General features: G+C 36.4%; 1 protein-coding gene across 1 annotated transcript in view; it reads right to left on the minus strand.

Annotated features, from left to right (window-relative positions):
• rngtt (RNA guanylyltransferase and 5'-phosphatase) overlaps positions 1-22,408 on the minus strand; it is a 162,569-nt gene that overhangs the window by 97,105 nt on the left and 43,056 nt on the right. Inside the window, exons 9-10 of the mRNA XM_073816395.1 lie at positions 11,779-11,914; positions 6,411-6,482 (exon numbers count right to left, since the gene is read on the minus strand). Coding sequence (XP_073672496.1) covers positions 6,411-6,482; positions 11,779-11,914 — 208 coding nt within the window. The remainder of the gene's footprint in view (positions 1-6,410; positions 6,483-11,778; positions 11,915-22,408) is intronic.

The raw sequence follows: 22,408 nt of genomic DNA on the forward strand, positions 1-22,408 counted from the left end.
CACTTAAGTGGTGCTTGTATGCTTACATGTTTTGACAAAAATGTCCATTACATTTAATCAATCTCATTATTTTCATTCAGTTTTGTCTATTTTACTCAGATTACAGAAACAGAATATAATTCTTGTTGAATTTTAATCATTCTAGTTTAGCAAAATTGAACACAGCAAAATATGAAGTGTATAAACATTTAGCAATTAAACATTTAGAAACAAAGGATGCATTTAGCAAGGATGTATTACCTTGATCAAAAGTGACAGTAAAGACATTTATAATGTTACTTAAGATATTTAAGATTAAGATATGTTTCTTGAGCAGCAAATCAGCATATTAGAATGATTTCTAAGGATCATGCGACACTGACTGGAGTAATGATGCTGAAAATTCAGATTTAATCACAGGAATAAATTACATTTTTAAATATAATCAAATAGAAAACAGTTTTAAACTGCAATAATATTCTAGAGTATTACTGTACTGACTGTATTTTTAATGCAACCTTGATCAGCAGAAGACACTTCTGGGTCATTCCGTGTCAACTCAACCAAATTGCTAAAAATTATTCTGAAGAAAGATAGACATGTATAGTGATGAAAGCCAAAATAATACATTTCATGGATGTTATCCATGGAGTTATCCACCATTTTGTAGAGGGGGCGTCAAAATGGCAATTTTCACCTGACATTCAGTATCAAATTACAGGGGGTTAAAAAAGACTTCAGAAAGATGGCAGCATCATAAAGTTGTTCTTACACAGAGATTGGTAGGTCTGGTAGTAAAGTCTGTTTCCCTGATAGAGGTAAACAAGACATAATACAAATTTTAACATTATTTCTTTTTCTGACATTGTTCTTTAAATAAAATAAGTATCAGCTGTATACAAAGTGACCAATATTTAATAATCTGGAAATGAAGCCTCTTTGAGATGCCCATATCTCTGGGACTGAACAATGTAAGGCCTTGAAAATAAAGATTCCAAAAGAAAAGTTCATTAACAACTAGAACCTAAAATCATATTGCAATATCTTCAATACTTCTTGAGTTTTAGGCACGCAAACTTTGGAAAAAGAATATGCATGGCACTCAGACAGGTATGTTAAATGTAGTTGACAGAAGGAAACAAGATACATCTCTAGTTTCAACATTATTTGTTCTTCAGACATTCCTCTTAAAAAGAAATTTTATTTATTTATTTATTTTTTGCAAACTGACCCACATTTGGTTTTTGACCACTGAAAATGTGTACATTTTAACAATTTACTCATGGAGCCACATTGAAATTCCACTATCTCAGGGACCGAAAAAATAAAAATTTCAAAAGGAAAGTTTGTTAAGACCCAATATATCTAAAATGGCATTAAGACATCTTTAATACTTCTTAAAGGAGTAGTTCACTTTCAGAACCAAAATTTACAGATAATGTACTCACCCCCTCTTGTCATCCAAGATGTTCATGTCTTTCTTTCTTCAGTCGTAAGGAAATTATGTTTTTTGAGGAAAACATTTCAGGATTTATCTCCATATAATGGACTTCTATGGTGCCCCCGAGATTGAACTTCCAAAATGCAGCTTCAAATGGCTCAAAACGATCACAGCCGAGGAAAGAAGGGTCTTATCTAGCAAAACGATCGGTTATTTTCTACAAAAAAAAAAATAAAAATAAAAAAAATTACAATTTATATACTTTTTAACCTGCTCGTCTTGTCTAGCTCTGTGTGAACTCTGTGTAGAGATTAAAAAGTATATAAATTGTAAATGTTTTTAGAAAATAACTGATTGTTTCGCTAGATAAGACCCTTCTTTCTTGGCTGGGATCGTTTAGAGTCCTTTGAAGCTGCATTTAAACTGCATTTTGGAAGTTCAAACTCAGGGGCACCATAGAAGTCCATTATATGGAGAGAAATCCTGAAATGTTTTCCTTAAAAAACAATTTCTTTACGACTGAAGAAAGAAAGACATGAACATCTTGGATGACAAGGGGGTGAGTACATTATCTGTACATTTTTGTTCTGAAAGTGAACTACTCCTTTAAAGGTTGTATCAGCGATTTCTAGCCTAAAACATAAAGTGTCAAATTCAGCTGACCTTTCATCACGATCCGCTCGCTGCCTGCCCCATAAATTGTCTGTGAAAAAACCGCATCTCTCTGGTCAGCCTAGGGTCCGAGATATGCCAAAAAAACAATCGGCACTACCAACCTTTCCACACAAAAACAAACAGTGTTCCAACCAATCAGCGTCAGGGGTTTGGTGTTGTGGACTTTCGCTCCGCCTCCCTCACATCCCAGCACCAGTAGGAAAGTCCACAACACCAAACCCCTGACGCTGATTGGTTGGAACACTGTTTGGTTATCTGTGGTGTGTTGATAGCGCCGGTTGTTTTTTTGGCATATCTCGGACCCTAGGCTGACCATAGAGACGCGTTTTTTTCACAGACAATTTATGGGGCAGGCAGCGAGCGGATAGTGAAGAAAGGTCAGCTGAAATTGACACTTTATGTTTTAGGCTAGAAATCGCTGATACAACCTTTAAGTTACAGGCATGCAAACTTTGGAGAAAAACTTGAAAAGTGCCGTTTCCCCATTTTTGAATGGTCACCATTGGCACATAATGCAACAAAGATTGCTAAAGTTTTTTGGATTTTACTAATAGACCTGCCAATCTCTGTGTAAATATAACATTAAGTAATTTTTACCCCCTTGTAACTTGACTCTCAGGTGAAAATTGTCATTTTGACCTCCCTCTACAAAATAGTGGATTACTCAGTAAATATCCATCCATGACATTTAATATTTCAGCTTTCATCACTATACATGTTTATCTTTCTTCAGAAAAAAATATTAGTTCAATCAAAAATTTGAGCTAGGGAAGTTGTTGAAATTTGGTAGATTTGACATGGAATGACCCTTCTTTCAAAAATATAAAACTAAAACTTTCTGACCCCATCTTTTGAATGGAAGAGTATATAAAAATTTCATGAACAAATAACAATCAGAATCAGAATCACAATCTAATAACAATCTACAGTCAGGTCCATATATGTGACCCTGGACCACAAAACCAGTCATAAGGTTCAATTTTACAAAACTGAGATATATACATCATATGAAAGCTCAATAAATAAGCTTTCTATTGATGTACAGTTTGTTAGAATAGGACAATATTTGGCCGAGATACATCTATTTGAAAATCTGGAATCTGAGGGTGCAAAAAAATCAAAATACTGAGAAAATCACCTTTAAAGTTGTCCAAATTAAGTTCTTAACAATGCATATTACTAATCAAAAATTACATTTTGATAGGTTTACAGTAGGAATTTTACAAAAAATCTTAATGTAAAATAATAATAAAATCAATAATTTTGACCCATACGATGTATTTTTGGCTATTGCTACAAATATACCCCAGCGACTTAAGACTGGTTTTGTGGTCCAGGGTCACATATATTTGGACACTGACACACTTTTCATAATTTTGGCTCTGTATACCACTAGAATAGATTTTAAAAAAATGATACAATCAAGATGAAATTGAAGTGCAGACTTTAAGCTTTAATTCAAGGGGTTGAACAAAAATATAACATAAAATTCCAAGGAATTACAACCATTTTTATACACAGACCCCCCATTTTCAGGCTCAAGTAATTGGACAAATAAATATAATCATAAATAAAATGTTCATTTTTAATATTTTGTTGAGAATCCTTTGCAGGCAATGACTGTCTTAAGTCTGGAACTCGTGGACATCACCATAGACTGGGTTTCTTCCTTTGTGGTGCTTTGCCAGGCCTTTACTGCAGCTGACTTCAGTTGTTGTTGGTTTGTGGGTCTTTCTGCCTTTAGTTTTGTCTTCAGCAAGTGAAATGCATGTTCAATCAATTTGAAATCAGAAGATTGACTAGGCCATTGCAGAATATTCCACTTTTTTACCTTTAAAAACTCCTGGGTTGCTTTTGCTGTATGTTTTAGGTCATCGTCCATTTGTACTATGAAGAGCCGCCCAAACAACTTTGCTCAATTTAACTGAATCTGGGCAGACAGTATATCCCTATACACTTCAGAATTCTTCCGGCTGCTTCTGTCTTCTGTCACATCATCACTAAACACCGGTAACCCAGTGCCACTGGAAGCCATGCATGCTCATGCCATTACACTGCTCCACCATGTTCACAGATGATGGTTGTAGGCTTTAGATCATGAGCTGTTCCAAGCCTTCTCCATACTTTTTTCTTCCCGTCATTCTGGTACACATTGATTTTAATTTCAGCAGTCCAAAAAATGCTTTTCCAGAAGTGGTCTGGATTTTTTAAATGTTTTTTTGACAAAGTCTAATCTGGTCTTGTTTGCACCTTGTGGTAAACCCTCTCTATTTTGCTCTCGTTAAGTCTTCTCTTGATTGTAGACTTGACAGTGACACGCCTACCTCCTGGAGAGTATTCTTCACTTGGTTGGATGTTGGATGTTGTAAAATGTTTTATTACCATGGAGAGGATCGTCCAATCATCCACCATACTGTCGTCTTTTGTGAACATCCAGGCCTTTTTATGTTGCTGAGCTCATCAGTGTGTTCTTTTTCTTCTCAGAATTCACCAAAACTGTTGATTTGGCATTTCTGATGCATTTCTTTTGTTTTTGAAGCCTAACAATTGTCTGTTTTACTTGCATGCAGAGCTCCTTTGACTGCATGATGGGTTCAGAGCAACAGCTTCCAAATACAAATGGCACACTTAGAATCAACTCCAAATCTTTTACCTGGTTAATTGATGTAGAAAAAATGAAGGAATAGCCCACAACTGTCCATGAAACAGCTTTTGAGTCAACTGTCCAATTACTTATGGTCCCTTGAAAAAGGGGGGAGGTACATATTAAAGAGCTGTAATTCCTTAACCTTTCTACCAATTTGATGAGACTGCCCTAAAAATGAAAGCTCAGAGTGTGCACTTTAAGCCCATATTCATTGTATAACTGTAACTTGAATATGTTTTGGTCAACAGCTAAAATAATAAAAATTGTGTCAGTGTCCAAATACATATGGACCTGACTGTATTTTTAATGTTTGAAACTCAAAAGGGCCAAAATGGTATTTCACTAATTAAAACGATTTTTCTGTTTCATAGGAAAAGTAAGTTTAGAGAATGTGGAGGGACACAGCCACTTCCAGTTTGCAAATTGATTCACAAAACACTGAGAAAGAGGACAGTCAGCATTACTAACACTGAGAGCAGCTAAACAGCAAACTCAAGGATCTCCCGCATACTGTTTGTCAATTAGAACTCCTGCTGTGCTCTACAAAACAGTATTTTAGAAATCATATCTGCATTAGTCTCTAACACACTCATATTTTAAATACAAATTTAATAAATTAAGCTGAAGACACATATATAGTCCTTATGCGGGCACTATAACCAAACTGAATATTAGTCTTTCGACACATCATTGGACAAGCTTAATTAATGTGCCATCTATATTTACACACTGCTTGCCTGCGGCATCAATCTTAAAAATGACAGATTAGAGGTGCATTTTGGAAAAATGTTCCTTTCAGTATGGTAACCAAGCAAGACAAATTCAAGCGTCCTGTCTTAAATGCAGACTGTGTTCCATGTGATTGCCTGGATTTATTTGATGGATACCGCACTTCAAGGAGCAGAAAATGATGCAAGAAGATTCAAAGATATACTCATTCCCTCCCAAAACGAAGATGGATGTGAATTATGACTTAAAAATGAACCGCACAACATAATTTATTAGCATCCAGGCAAATGAAATCAAAGCTGACCCTATTTTGTCCTAATAAAAAAAAATTACTTAAAAAAAAGTACTTAATCATTGTAAAAAAAAAAAAAGTGCTATACAAACATAATTTACTTTAACTAATTTATGTTTTAAACAAACACAAACAAAAATTCTGTAGAATACTTTAAGCACTTGGATAGTGACTTGATGCACCTGATGTACGTGCTATATTCCATAAATTCTGAAGAAAAATGATTATTATTCAGCTGAGAGGAAGATTATATAGCAGAAGATTATTAATAAATTCAAGTCTGCTGTGTCTAAAGGTGGCATTTTTTTTATGTAACATTCATGTATTAAATCTGAGAGCTGAAACTAAGAGGAAGAGAGGGAGTAAAATAGTCATATGAGCTACATTTATAATATTTTTATGGAGCTTTTTTCTTCTTTTCAGAGCTGACACGGTATCTGACACTAAACCTTTCTTTTTGTGATTCACAAAAGACAGTCCTAGAGGTTTAGAGAGATACAATGGATAATAAATGATGGAATGATTTTAAATGTTGGGTAAAACACCTCACGGTAATTTAGCGTTAGTGCTAATGCCAAAAGTGATTCTTAATTAAATAAAGAACAAACAGGAGTGTGTTTTTGTTTTTGTTACTGAAAGGCACTTACGTTAAATTTAATGATGTCGTAGATGAGATATCGTGGGACAGGCTGACCGTTCACTTTGTCGATAATCATCTCCTGAAAAACAAGATGATGATGATTAGAAATGCAGATATATTGCCCATAAATCAAGCATACAAAGATCAACATGATATAACAATGCAATTAAAAAACAAAAAATAATATATTTAGTGTTAAAGCTCAAGCACAGACACAAATTAAAGAATTGTAGTGTTAATACATGGAGTCCAAATGTCTGAGAGCAATAAAATCTGTTAAAAGACTTCTTAAAAGGAAAGTTTTGACTAAGGCTGCTGAGAGTAATCAAAATGAAAAATAATCAATAATGAATGAACATTGATCTGTGAGCTGTACTCAGACGATGCTGATCAGTGACCTTGACTGATCAGTGACTGGTGAAAAGCACATTTCAGTAGGGCTGGGAAAAAGAAAAAATCAATCTAAAAAGAATCGATTCCGAGGCATTGGGAATCGAGAGTCGATTTCAACGTTTGGAATCGATCCCATTAAGGGGAATCGACTCCTCATTCAGAGCCGTTTTCAGTTCAGCAAAACTTATAAATAGGTGCCTATTAAACGGAAGGCTGCATCCCATCAAGGCTGCATATCTCGGTCACCAATGAAAACGAGTCATTTCTAAACTGAGTTTAAGGATGCATGCAATTTGCCTCTTGCTCGCCAATAGGTATTATAAGTCTGATTTGTTTCCACGAAAAAAAAAAAAAAACGTTCGGATAGATTATTTAAATTTTAAATGAACCAGTTCAAAAAACAATTCCGAAGTTTTTTTTACGGGGGAACTGGCTCATGTTGTCCACAATTTTGAGCACTGCACGACAGAATAGATCATGATGTGATCCAGGGTCTTGATATTATTTACATCTTAAATAAATGCTATTTTTAACCGTTCTACCAGCAAATGAAAGAAAACGCAGAGAGTGCATCTGATTGACAGCTACGCCACAAGCTCTTATATCAGTGTTGTTGTTAAAGTTCTGTTTATTTTGTTTCAGTGTATAGTTTGCTCATTTTGTCTTGTTTTATTCATGCAATAAATGCATGTCCACTGCTGAGCTGTGGGTTATGACTAATTTCATGGGCAATGCAGACAAAATTACAATTTAAAATCAGTCAGAGCTACAGAAAAGTCATAATTTTTTACAAATAAAGCTTCATATTGTGAGAAGGCACGACTTTCTACGACCTTTACATCCTGCATTTATTGCGAAATTAGCTTCCTCCGATCTTAAAAACTAGAATCGAAAAAGAATCGGAAACAACAGTGAGGAATCGATTCTGGAATCGAATCCAATCTATTCCAGAACCAGGAATCGGAATCGATTCCAAAAATTTCGGAATCGAACAGCCCTACATTTCAGCAGCCCGGATCACTTCATACACTTTAAACTTCATGTTTTTAAGGTTTAATGGTGAAGTAAGAGTGATGAACTCGTTTCTGTGCTCTGTATAGTCACAACGCAGAGCAGCTAAAGATGTGTTTGGGCATCCATTAGAGGTATCCAATGTACCAGCATTAATTTGTTTTTCGTTCAGTCCATCAGATATTCATTTTGTTCCTGATGTGAACAGATAATTCACCTGCTGCTTGGAAATCACTGTTGGGACTTGAGTAATACGGCGAAGAGACATTTCTATTAAAAACAGTTTGACAAAATATTTGTTGTAAGGCATTTTTCACTTGTGTTCTCACATCTCTGGACCTTCATTTAGTCATTTATTTTCTGGCATATATACTACCAACTACTCTTAGAGTGAGCTGCACCAATAAAGATTGATCTTAAACATAGATTAGATCACGATTTATCAAATAATTAAAATAATCGATCACGATTTATCAAATAATTAAAATAATCAGGTTCACATTCAACTGTCTAATTTAAAATCTAATCTAAATTCACTTTAAATTAATTAAACATAAATCAGAATCATTTTGTTTTCACTCAGACTGAAATCTTCGTTGAGGATTAACGTTAAACGCACTGATGTGGAGGTTTAAACAAATAACTGGACAATTAAACGTGGCAGACTGAGCAAAGGCAGACAGAGCAGACATGGTGTCAGGCCTCCGAGGTATAATTCTATTTATAATAAATATGTACATAAATTATTAAACGGATGGATTAGGGGTCTCATCTCGGCGGTGACACGGACTGGCGGTACATTAGAGGACAGATTTAGCATGCATGGGAATGAGAGATGGAGGAGCTCACACTCAGACTGCTGACAGCTGATCATTACTGCGCTCTGGGAACATGCTGGACAGCGGTCAAAGAGACATGACACAGCCGCTCTTTGAACCACGCCACATGCTCATCATATTAAATGTGTTCTTTAATCTTTTATTCTACTATTTGCTTCTATTAATTGATACCAGTATTTTTCATGGCTTTTGAATTACTTACTGCTGTGACACTTCTCAGTCTGTTTGATCAGTCTTGTAAACTAACAGTCTATGAGAAATGATGCATTAAGTTGATCAAAAAGTGACACTAAAGATGTTCCAAAAAGTCCTTTTATTCTAAACTGTAAAGTTATTTTTATTCATCAAAGTATCTTGACATTTTTTTATTAATAATCTGAGTTTCACTAAAACACTGATAATAATCAAAAATGTTTCTTGAGCAGCAAATTAACATATTAGAATCATTTCTAAAGGATCAGGTGACACTAAAGACTGGAGTCATGATGCTGAAAATTCAGCTTTGATCATAGCAATAAATTACATTTGAACATATATTCAAATTGAAAACCATTTTAAATTGTAATAATATTTCACCATTATTAAAACTATATTTTCCATCAAATAAACAGCTCTGGTGAGCAGAATAGACTTTTTTTTTTAAACAAAACAAAATCTTACAGACCCCAAACTTTTTAATGGTAGTGTACATTATTAACATTGCTTAAGCCAATTATAGACACTATAATTATAGAAACAGTACATTTTTTACTGTTTACTGCTATCGTGGCAGTCAAAATGAACCAGTTAAATATTAGGGTGTGTTCACACTTAGTTCGGTTTGTTTGGTTAATTTAGTTCGGATCAAAAGGGAAAATTATACGTTTGGTCGTGGTTCGCTTAGTGTTCACACTGGCATTTTTTACAGTGAACCTAAAGATACTGAACTGTGATGGAACTCACAGAACACTCCAAACAAACAGGAAAGGTGTGTTCGACTTAAAGCGTATAATGCCGTACGCTGGACTAAGCGTGCTCATTGTTGCGTGTATATAATTTTATTTTCCCTACCTGTGACCTCACAAAGAGCTCATAAAGGCACTTTACCTCCTCGTTGCTCCACATTTGCCCTCTGCTCGCATAGCGTCGCATCTTGTCATTACTTCCTGTTTTTGGTTTGTTTAGAAGTATTTGGTCTGCGTTGCATTCATAATTAATTCGAACCTCACCAGAGTTCGTTTGGAAGTGGACAGAAACCCATCTTTTTTTGCGGTCTCGACGCACTTGTTTGGTGTGCAACAGGGTTCAGAAGGCAGCATTCACAGTTACTAAAATGAACTGTACTAACAGACCAGTCGCACAAGTTCATTTTAATCTAACCAAACATGACAAGTGTGAAAACACCCTTAATTTAAACCATGTTTAAGGGTGTATTCACAACTGTCTTGTTTGGTTTAATTAAATTGAATCTTTCGGGGAGGTGTGAATACAGCAATTGCACTTGGGTGTAGACCAAACAACCGTACCGAGACCAAGCTGAAGAGGTGTTCTCGGTCTGGTTCCAGACGAACTCTGGTACGGTTGAATGGATGACCTTAGCACACATGTGGTTTTTACAATTTCTGTTTCACTTGCAAAAAGAGCAGTGTGAAAGCAAACCACACAAAACTGAAAATCAACATTGTATTTGGTCCGGACATAAGCAAGTGAACTAGCGGACTTCCCTGTCTTGTTTGGTTGGATTGAATCAAACTCAAGTTTGTTTCCCTCCTTTGGTGCAGATCTTTTGGGCATGTGTGAATACAGCATTTGCACTCGGGTGTGGACTAAAGAGGTGTTCTTGGTCCGGTTCCAAACGAACTCTGTTACGGCTGAATGAATGAACCAATGAATGGATGACCTTAGCACACATGTGGTTTTGATTACAATTTCTGGTTCACTTGCAAAAAGAGCAGTGTGAAGGCAAACCACACAAAACAACAAAAAATTAACATTGTATTTGGTCCGGACCAATGGAAGTGAACTAGCAGACTTTCCTGTCTTGTTTGGTTCGATTGAACCAAACTCAAGTTCGTTTCCCCCCCTTTGGTGCAGATCTTTTGGGGATGTGTGAATACAGCATTTGCACTCGGGTGTGGACCAAACAACCGTACCAAGACCCAGCTGAAGAGGTGTTCTTGGTCCGGTTCCAAACAAACTCTGGTACGGCTGAATGAATGAACCAATGAATGGATGACCTTAGCACACATGTGGTTTTGATTACAATTTCTGGTTCACTTGCAAAAAGAGCAGTGTGAAAGCGAACCACACAAAACAAAACAAAAAATTAATACTGTATTTGGTCCGGACTAAAGCAAGTGAACTAGTGGACTTCCCTGTCGTTTGGTTAATTTGAATCGAACTAAAGTTTGCTTCCCCTCTTTGGTGCAGATCTTTTGGGCAGGTGTGAATACAGCATTCGCACTCGGGTGTGGACCAAACAACCGTACCAAGACCCAGCTGAAGAGGTGTTCTCGGTCCGGTTCCAAATGAACTCTGGTACAGCTGAATGAATGAACCAATGAATGGATGACCTTATCACACATGTGTTTTGTTTAGAATTTCTGGTTCACTTGCAGTGTGAAAGTGAAACACACAAAAAAAAATCAACATTGTATTTGGTCTGGACCAAAGCAAGTGAACTAGTGGACTTTCCTGTCTTGTTTGGTTCGACTGAATCAAACTCAAATTTGTTTCCCCCTTTGGTGTGGATCTTTTGGGCATGTGCAAATACAGCATTCAGACTCAGGTGTGGACCAAATAACCATACCGAGACCCAGTTGAAGAGCAAGTGAACTAGCAGACTTCCCTGGTGTTTAAAATTAAGTGTTGCAACAAAACTTAATTAATTAACTGCTTAATCAACTGCTTAATGAAAACTTTAATTTAGAAACCCAGCCTCGCAATTTCTGCAGTTCAGCCCATGATGTTCAGAGTGAGCTGATAAATGCTCTGAGAGCAAGATCGTCTATAACATTTAAAGTAAGATACATTATCTCACAACACTGGCTTATTATCTCATGTAAACCAAACCTGTGAGCATCCATTAAGTGCAGAAATAGAGCATATCCTCTCTGTCTAACCTGATTAACAAGCTTTCAAATAATAACTCACCCCATCCAGAAGTGTGTTGGAAAGGTGGATGCGAAGATCCTTCCGGAAGGGAAACTCAAGGTTGGCTATTTGAAAGACCGAGTTGTCTCTGTCAATCATATACACATCGTCTTTTCCATCTATCAACATCATGTACCTGTAAAAATACAAGAGACATATTGAGAATATTTAAAACAGCCCAAGCACACATATATGAATGTAGAAGTCTGCACCAAACAAATTGGTAAGGGGGAAAAAAATAAATAATAAACCAACTCGACAGCAGAGTCCAAACGATCAAGGGTTTAGGATATTCCAATTCAGCCCATTGCAAGGGTTTTGTGAGTAGTGGGTACTCATGCAACATAATCAATGACGGAAATCCGAGTCAATGAGATGGAGTGAACTTAGTGAGGGGAGGGCATAAAAACTAAGCGGAATGCAGCCCAAGTTTCATTATGAAACACAGAATTGACGCTGAGATATGACCTCAATTTGGTTCGGTGGCAAATCTCAAAAGTTTGAATGGCACTTTATTCGTGACTTTGTATTACTAATTTTGATAAACACTGGACAAGATTTATAATAAGCATAGTTAAAAGAAACATTTCAACATCTGATAGTTATGCAAAAGTGTTGATATAGAGACCACACTGCATTGGGGACCCTTTGAGGACCCTTAACAAAGAACATCAAAAACAAAGAATTTATCAATAAGAAACACAATGTTACAGATAAACAATGTAGGGTCATGAAGTATTGACAGTAAAATGTTGTGGCTACAAAACGAGAAAGAACAAGAGGTAAAGACGCCTGGTCAGATTTAGCAGCTCTTGGCTGTTTATGAGCAGAAATTAGCAGCTGAAAAGAAAAGCACTGATTGAGAACATACATCCCGGCGGCATCGACACTGCAGGAACTGATGAGCTACAATGATGAGCAGCAATGCCTCGTTTCATGTGGTTCACTTCCATCAGAAAAAATTAAGATAAATACGCTTCATAATGGGTATAATTAAACAAAGAAAAAATAAATCAGGTGAGGTTTAGTCTGGTGAAATTTAGCGCGGCCACTCCAGCGGCGTTCTCTTCAGTCATGTTTCCAGCATAAAAGATAAACTGAAGACAATCAAGTGTAAAACCAGAACACAAACAGGACACAAAGAAAAAGGAAGCTTTGAGCAAGCAGGCTGCTGAAAAGAGGAATATAAGCTGTATCAGGATGAAAAATAACTGGGGATCCATCCAGAGCAAATTGAATGCATGAAGGATGTACCGACAGGGCATGAAAATCACCAACGCTTGGATGAAGCTGCAGTGGAGATTTTTATTTGATAAAACCCTTACTCCCAAGGTTTCTATAACCTCAAATGGAGGCTTGTACATATACAGTGACAGCAATATTAACAGGTGCAGTCACATTAACAAAATTTCAAGGGCAAAAAGAGTCTATTGTCGATAGTGCAGTGATGTATGACATTCAAATCAAGCAGCTTTATGTTGGTCAATGCAGCATATTTGTGTAAAATCCCATTCAGTGAATGTGAAGAACATTCACTGAACACTGGTAAATGTGACGGCACCTTGAGACCAAGTGCAGGTCTCAAATGAATGCGGAGTAGGTTGGCTTAAAGCGGTGCCCTGTTAAATCCCTCATGTCAGGAGAATCCAGCAACTAAATATACCTGTAGCCGGTGTCTAATATCTTAACAGGCTAGAAACAGGTTTACGTTAAAAAATATTCAGGGCTAAAATTTAGGATTTATGAAATTGATGTGCATATAAAATTTCCACCAATTTGGATTACATTTTAACATAAACTAATAATCTCAGTGTGATTCATATTTGTCAGTCAGTCATCCATAAATTAAACTGGTAAGAAACAGGGAAGATTTCTAGTTTATTATTATTAACTATTTGCATCTATTTGGATTTATTTCAATCATCATTTTTAGAATCAGCATATATCTGTTAGATATAAAAAAAATATATATTTTTTTTCAGTTAAAGCTATGAAGCTAGTTGAAATGTAACCTAAGGTTAAAGCAAACTGCATTTATAGATTATAAATATATAAACCTGGTTATTGTGTATTTACAACACATGTTGTTCATTAGTATTTCTGTTTTATTTATGTATGAGTAAATATACTTGACATTAAGTTTATTAGTTTTTCTGTTAAAACTCAATTGTAATTCAAATGGATGGAAATGTTATATGTAATTCTTAATTAAATTTAAGACTTACATCTGGAAAGTATTCACAGGGCTTAACTTTTTACACATTGTTATGTTACAGCCTTATTCCAAAATGGATTAAATTAATTATTTTCCTCACAATTCTACAAGTAACACCCCATAATGACAACGTGAAAGAAGTTTGTTTGAAATCTTTACAAATTTATTCAAAAACATCAAAAATTATTCACAGCCCTTCCCTTTACACCAAAAATTGAGCTCAGGTGCATCCTGTTTCCACCATCGTCCTTGAGATGTTGCTACCAACTTGATTGGAGTCCACCTGTGGTACATTCAGTTGATTGGACATGATTTGGAAAGGCACAGATCTGTCTATATAATGTCCCACAGTTAACAGTGCATGTCAGAGCACAAACCAAGCCATGAAATCCAAGGAATTGTCTGTAGACCTCCGAGACAGGATTGTATCGAGGCACAGATCTAAGGAAAAGGTACAGAAAAATTTCTGCAGCATTGAAGGTCCCAATGAGCACAGTGGCCTCCATCATCCGTAAATGGAAGTTCGAAACCACCAGGACCAAACTGAGCAATTGATTGAGAAGAGCCTTGTCTAGAGTCATGACTAAGAACCAGATGGTCACTCTAGTTGAGCTCCATGATCATATGTGGAGATAGGAGAAGTACAATCAATGCAACACTCCACCGATCTGGTCTTTATGGTGGTGTAGCCAAACTCAATCCTCTCCTCAATGAAGACACATGAAAACACACTTGGAATTTGCAAAAAACCACCTAAAGGACCCTTAGACTCAGATTGTCTGATGAACTTCAATTCTAAGCATCATGTTTGAAGGAAACCAGCTCTGCTTATCACCTGCAGAGTACCATCCCAAAATTAAAGTGTGCTGGTAGCAGCTTGGGGATGTTTTTCAGCGGCAGGGACTGAGGGACTCGTCAGAGTAGAAGAAAAGCTCAATGCACCAAAATATTGAGATTAGCCTTCATGAAAACTCAGTTCTGAGCATTTAAAACCTCAGACAGGTGTCTATATTCAGAAAGGCACGTTCTAAAAAATATGCCGCCTCAACATAATGTTCCAAAAATCAGCCATTGGTGATGGATGATGGAATTGTCTAGGAAAGGAAAGGAAAAGGAAAGGAAAGGAAAGGAAAGGAAAGGAAAAGGAAAGGAAAGGAGGTGAAGTGAGGCCAAGTGGTGACCCATACTAGGAATTTGTGCTCTGCATTTAACCCATCCAAGTGCACACACACAGTAGTGAACACACACACACCGTGAACACACACCCGGAACAGTGGGCAGCCATTGCTGCGGCGCCCGGGGAGCAGTTGGGGGTACGGTGCCTTGCTCAAGGGACTCACCTCAGTCGTGGTATTGAGGGTGAAGAGAGTGCTGGTTATTCACTCCCCCCACCTACAATCCCTGCCGGACCTGAGACTCGAACCTGCAACCTGTGGGTTACAAGTAGGGTTGGGTCGATAGACGATGCCATCGTCCATCGCCGATGGCCAATAGACATCACGATGCTGAGCCGGCATCGCGATCCTCTGCCCCGCCCCCGCAGCGCCCCGCCCCGCCCCGCCCCCGCCGCAGCAGCAACCCGCTCACGAAAAACACACACTTAATCACTATATAGCCAAATGAAATGCATGCTTTCAATTTCTGGAAATAATAACAAGGAAGTTGTTAGTGATCACAATACAAATTACAGTGAACTCCTAACGAATTACATGAAAGTTCGTTTACATTAATAAATGAGGCATACAAAAACAGCAGAAAAAAATCAAAATAATTAATTAAATTAGATTAAATAAACTACACCAAATATGCCCTTTTCATGGTTTTACCATAACGAACAGAGCTTGGAACAAAAACAAGAGTTTTTTTTTTTCCCATGGAAATACGAATGTACAATACAAAGCCTAGTATACATTATAAATAACAGTTTATCATTCAAATTGGATTTGTCATTCACTTGGATTTGTGCCGAAAAACTGAGGTGCGTGAGCCCAACGCCTGCTATTTTTAGTTTCGCTTTGTTTTAGTTTCTTAACTTTATATATTTTGTTTCATTTCTGTTCTGTTCTGAATACCTCTACATTTAAATCATTCGTTTTGGAGTCAGGGTAACTAACTTATAGTTATGTTTATAGTGTTTATAATGTTAATACATAATATTTTGCTTGATTTGGTATTATTTCTGATATTACACTTTCTCTCTAAACATTCTGCTGCTCAGTAAATGCGTTTGGAGAGAGTGGGTTAAGCAGTAAGCAAACAATGAGAGCGTTATTGAACTTAAAAAAGATGACTGGTCGAAAATATGTTAAGGACCAACACACATCCTCCAAATGCATCTATATAAACCCGCACTTGCTCTTGTCTCGTCTGCACGCACGCACTGTCACGATCTAATGCACTTATTAATGCCGGATCTTTAAAAACAAATACCGGAACGCAAACATCCAAAATCGGACATTTTCCAGAACAGGATCAGGCTCAAATTAAGCACTGGTGGACACGGTAGGCTACAATTAATTAATTCGTTATGAATAAATTATTTAACAACAACCATCCCTCACCCCCGCCCCCCCACAGACGATGCCATCGTCCATCGCGATGTTTCACATTAGACATCGTACGATGCCAAATTGGTCGACATCGCCCAACCCTAGTTACAAGTCCGACTCTCTAACCATTAGGCCACGGCTGCCCTCCTGTCTATCAGCCCAACCATACTGTAAATACTTACGTACATGTGCTGTTTTTCGTTTTTTATTTTTAATAAATTTGCAACTTCTTTCACATTGTCATTATAGGCTATTGCTTAAAGAATTTTGAGGGAAAAAAAATGAATTTAATCCATTTTGGAATAAAGCTGTTATATAACAAAATGTGGAAAAAAGTGAAGCTATGTGAATACTTTCCAGGTGCACTGTAAATTTTAAATTTGGGACTGAAGTCCAAAAAGCAGCTGAGCCTCTCACTTCACTGGCTATAAATGAGAAGCAGTTTGGAAGTCCCTGCCAGCATTCATAAAGACAGAGTTATCATAAATATCAAAGTCTGTGCAGTTATGGAAATGTTAATGTGTTAATCATTACACCTCAACTTCAATACGATCAGCCCAATTGCCTGATTCTGCAGCTGTATCAGACAGAGTAGCGTTCAGACAGCCTCAGGCAGAAGGAAAGGGGTCACACTCGAATGCTTCACTGCTAAGCACCAAGTCACAGAAGTAACTAGCTAGGAAAAACAAAAAGCTAAGAAACATCTTTTTTAACTAGTTGAGCTCAGTTCTTGTGTTGTGAATGTGTCAGGATGTTCTCAGAGTGCAGTGTGGAGCTGAAGATCGCATGCCATCACATTTATATTCAGTGCGTCTGTCCACATTATTATGCGATATCGGCCTTTTAGAAGTGAATGAAGGTGTCTTCAGGGAATAACTCGAGAGTGCGATTTATCCCAGTCACGTATTGTACCGAGAATTCCGACTTAATGGGAACACATTTGACTTCAGTAAATACAGTTGTCTTGTCTGAAATGTTGAAAGTGTCTGCCCACATGCCAAAATGAAAAGTGTAGGGGGAAAAAACTCTTTAATTTTCACAAATATTTCAAATTCACTTAATAATTACATGATCAAAAATTGGTTTAAGAAACTCAAAGTTCAGCTAAACATGTTAAAAAAGGTAACATGATGCATTAGACATATAATTATTCATAAGAATTGTTTTCTATAGAAGATCTATAATGAAACTGAACAGCTATAGACCTCATTATGCTTTTTCACTTAACTGGGACAAATGAAAACCAATGTCATTCTGTGTCACTCACATCAAAATGCAAAAAATGAATATGAATATGTACGAATGAGATTTGAGAGCTGCAGCCAAGGGGAAGGTTTTCAATAACAACTTCAGTTGATTATGTCCCCTACACAAAGCCAGCACATGCTTTCATTGGATCATAATTTAATGAACTACTAATCTGTTATAGAAGTAAGGGATAATGTACATCAGGCCTGTTATTATCATATATAAACCCAACATTTTGTGCTAAAAACAACTAGACGTACATTATATCGCTTACTGCATGCCTGCTTGCTGCAGAAGTGAATAATTGGATACAAAATATTGATTTAAGTTGAAATACTGTATTAGCTCACTAAACACAAAGAAAAACAGTTCCTATCAGGCGGTTTTGAGCCAAGATGAATGAACAACCATAAACAAAATTAATTATGGTAAATTTAAATATTGATTTAAGATTAAATTTAAACTGTTTAAAAAAAAAAAACTAAACTGGCAATTACAACAATATTACAGTACTATGGCACAAGCTGCATTTGCAAGAAACAAGAAACAAAAGAGGGAACCTTCAGTCTGACATGACAGACATGAAAGAAATGTCAGCCGAAAATACCCCAGAGTTATACAACATTGCTATTGACGACAGCTATTCTCTGGGAATAACAGTCCTTGAACTGTCTCGACTGACCAATTTGAATAATTTCATTTCAGAGAGCCATGTAATCATTTTGATAATAAATTGAACATTAAATGTATAATAAACTGTTACTAAACAAAGCTTTACATGCTAAAACACTGAACTGGACTGAACATATAGGTATTCTTTACAGGCTGATTATTCAATTTATTCAAACTCATTATTACAGATGAAAAGTGAATTACTCATTATCCAGGCTGCAAAATAATTCCACAGTGAGTGTTAAAGCAGAGTAAGGTGGCTGTCAAGAAAATAACTCATCTTCTGGCTGATAACTTTTTCATCAAAGAACCTTTAACATTATATGGTTTAAATCAAATTGTAAGAATGCCAGTCTGTCGTCCACTGACGCAAATAGCACAAATAATGAACTTCAATGATATAAGATACTAAATAACATATCTGTTATGACTCACACTTATTTGGAAAATTATCAGAAGGATTTTTTTCCCTCTCAAGAACTTCTTGTGACACAGTTGCATTACTGTTTATATGTGAATAAAAGCATAAATTACATCTGTTTATCATATAAAGCCATCAAGTGTCTTCAGAAAATTTTAACTAAACTGCTCAATTCATTCGATTAGTTCTTTAGTTATATATGTGACCCTGGACCACAAAAGGTCATAAGTGTCAATTTTTTAAACAATATTTTAAAGATTTATACATCATCTGATAGCTGAATAAATAAGCTTTCCATTGATGTATGTTTGTTAGGATAGGATATTTGGCCGAGGTACAATTATTTGAAAGTCTGGAATCTGCAAACATATTGAGAAAATTGCCTTTAAAGTTGTCCAAATTAAGTTCTTAGCAATGCACATTATTAATCAAAACTTAAATTTTGATACAGTCAAGCCCAAAATGATTCATACCCCTGGCAAATTCTGACTTAAAGTTACTTTTATTCAACCAGCAAGTTTTTTTTTTTGACCGGAAATGACACAGGCTTCTCCCAAAAGATAATAAGACGATGTACAAGAGGCATCATTATGGAGATAAATATTTCTCAGATTTTATTTACATTTGAACAAAAAGTGGCATGTCCAAAATTATTCATACCCTTTGCAAACTGTCACAGTCTATGGGAAAATCTAAAGTTCTATACCATTCCAAATAGTCCAAGCTGTTCTAAAGCATCTTAATTACCCTGATTCATTGGGAACAGCTGTTTTAAACAACTCAGCAGGTGAAAAACAGAAGCTCTCTGCTGTTGGTTTGTGGACAGTCATGGCTAAGACAAAGAAGCTCACTGAGGACCTGCGGCTGCGCATTGAGGCTGCTCACAAGTCAGGAAAGGGCTATAAGACCATATCTAAATGATAAGGTCTGAAAAGCCCGCTTGGCCTTTGCAAATGCTCATCTGGACAAAGAAGAAGACTTCCGGTCTTCTGTTTTATGGTAAGATGAAACAAAAATTGAATTGTTTGGCCACAATGATGTAGCCTTCATTTGGTGTAAAAAAGGAGAAGCCTTCAACCCTAAGAACACCATCCCTACTGTCAAACATGGTGGTGGGAACCTAATGTTTTGGGGTGTTTTTCAGCCGGTGGACCAGGGAACCTAATTACAGTAAATGGCACCATGAAAAAGGAGTAATACATCAAAATTCTCAACAACAACATCAGGCAGTCTGCAGAGAAACTTGGCCTTGGGCACCAGTGGATATTTCAGCATGACAACGACCCAAAACACACAGCAAAAGTGGTGAAGAAATGGTTAGCAAACAAAAACATTAACATTTTACAGTGGCCCAGCCAGAGTCCTGACTTAAATCCAATTGAGAATCTGTGGAGGGAGCTAAAGATCAGGGTGATGGGCAAGGAGACCCTCCAACCTGAAAGAGTTGGAGCTCATCGCTAAAGATGAATGGGCAAAAATACCAGTGGAGACATGCAAAAAGCTGGTCAGCAATTATAGGTAGCGTTTGATTGCTGTAAAAGCCAATAAAGGCGCTTCTATTGATTATTGAGAAGGGTATGAATAATTTTGGACATGCCACTTTTTGTTCAAATGTAAATAAAAGATGAGTAATAATTTACTTATGATGCCTCTTGTACATCGTCTTATTATCTACTGGAAGACTTCTCTGTCATTTCGAATCAAAAAAAAAAAAACTTGCTGGTTGAATAAAAGTAACTTTAAGTCAGAATTTGCCAGGAGTATGAATAATTTCTGGCTTGACTGTATATTTACGGCAGGAAATGTACAAAATATCTTTTTGAAACATGATCTTTATTTAATATCCTAATGATTTTTAGCATTAAAGAAAAAACTATAATTTTGACCCATACAATGTATTTTCGGCTGTTGCTACGTCAAAGTGGTAGTTGCATAGACTGCCAATGGAGGACAGACCTATCTCAGATTAAAAATATTTTCATTTGTGTTCAAAAGATGAACAAAAGTCTTACAGGTTTGGAAAAACATAAAGGTGAGTGAATGATGGCAGAATTTTCATTTTTGGCTGCACTATCACTTTAAACAAATATATTAAATAACTGAAATACAGTTTCATGGGTGGTTTATGTTAGTAAATTTTCTCAATTCACCACATACTGAAAACTGATATGATATCAGATTTCCCCCAAACAACAATTGCCCAGCCTTTGTTACAACAACAACAACAACAAAAAAGAAATCCATCAGCCTTTGTCTTAGCTTTAAGCTCCTTTAATTCCCTGTCGTTTGGTCATTATAATAGAGCGCTCTGCTGGACGTCCTCCGAGCAAACGCATCACACAGTGATTCTCTGTAAGCCCTGAGTGTCCAAAGCACAAGATAATGGGCTTGTTAGAACAGATCTCCTGTTAAAGAGATCAGCGACATATTTTTAACATGTCAGCGACAGAGCTCAGAGCTGAGCATTCTTCATTCAGAGAGCCGTGGCTGTTCTGCTCAACTTTCAGCTAAGTTTGGATCACTGTGACACACCAAACCCGCTCATTCGCTTCTGCCAAGGCATAAAACATTCTGCACGGTGCCAACTGTGGTGCTTCTGAGCAGATCTGTCTTGTGGATGAGTGTTTAATGATGTTCATGCAGACGTTTGATTCTGGTTTGAGCACATGAGCCAGCAGGACCGCAGAGAGACGGTTCACATCATTACAGCAGACAAGCTCATGCAGAGCTGCCATAAAATGACCTGGACAATCATTAAATGGTCCTCTATGAGCACTAGATTTAACATTATAGAAACAACAAAAGAAAATTACACTGAGGTTCATTTGAAGATAATCAAAAAAAAAAAAGATATATTATGTAGGTGTTAATGTTACTGGTGTTAACTAAAACTAGACTCTTGTTAATTAAAAAAAATTACAAAAAGAGCCACAAAGAAAAAAAGACCTTCAACCAGTTCTAGATGGTCAAATTAAATTTCTCTCCTCTAAGCCTGACTTCTGGCTTTTTGTGAATTGGACAGGGAAAAAAAGTGTCTGAATAACACACAAAAACCTACCAAAGTTCACTATGACCTTCAAATCTTCCTAAAAGGCAATGTAAGAAACCTGTACAGCACATTCAGACATGTTTGTATGTGCCATTAAGGCATGAAAATATAATGCATATAAAAGTGCAGCCATCTACATGAAACGTTTCACATTATGCTCGTCCAAACAAAACCTTAAAATAATAATAAAATTATTAATAATAACAGTAGGTCAAAACAACCAGTAAGTTTTGAGTGTGTTTATGAAAAAGTCTCATGTTTACCAATGCTGAATTTATTTGTAATAAAAAAAAACAGTATATATATATATATATATATATATATATATATATATATATATATATATATATGGGCCGGGACTTTAACGCGCTAATTTAGATTAATTAATTACACAAAAATAACGCTATAAATTTTTTAAACGCATTTTAATCGCACTTATTTTTGCACCGCGGAACGTTTCTCACTGGATGAGTTTC

Source organism: Garra rufa, chromosome 13 (assembly GCF_049309525.1).
Source record: "Garra rufa chromosome 13, GarRuf1.0, whole genome shotgun sequence".
NCBI classification, from domain to species: Eukaryota; Metazoa; Chordata; class Actinopteri; order Cypriniformes; family Cyprinidae; genus Garra; species Garra rufa.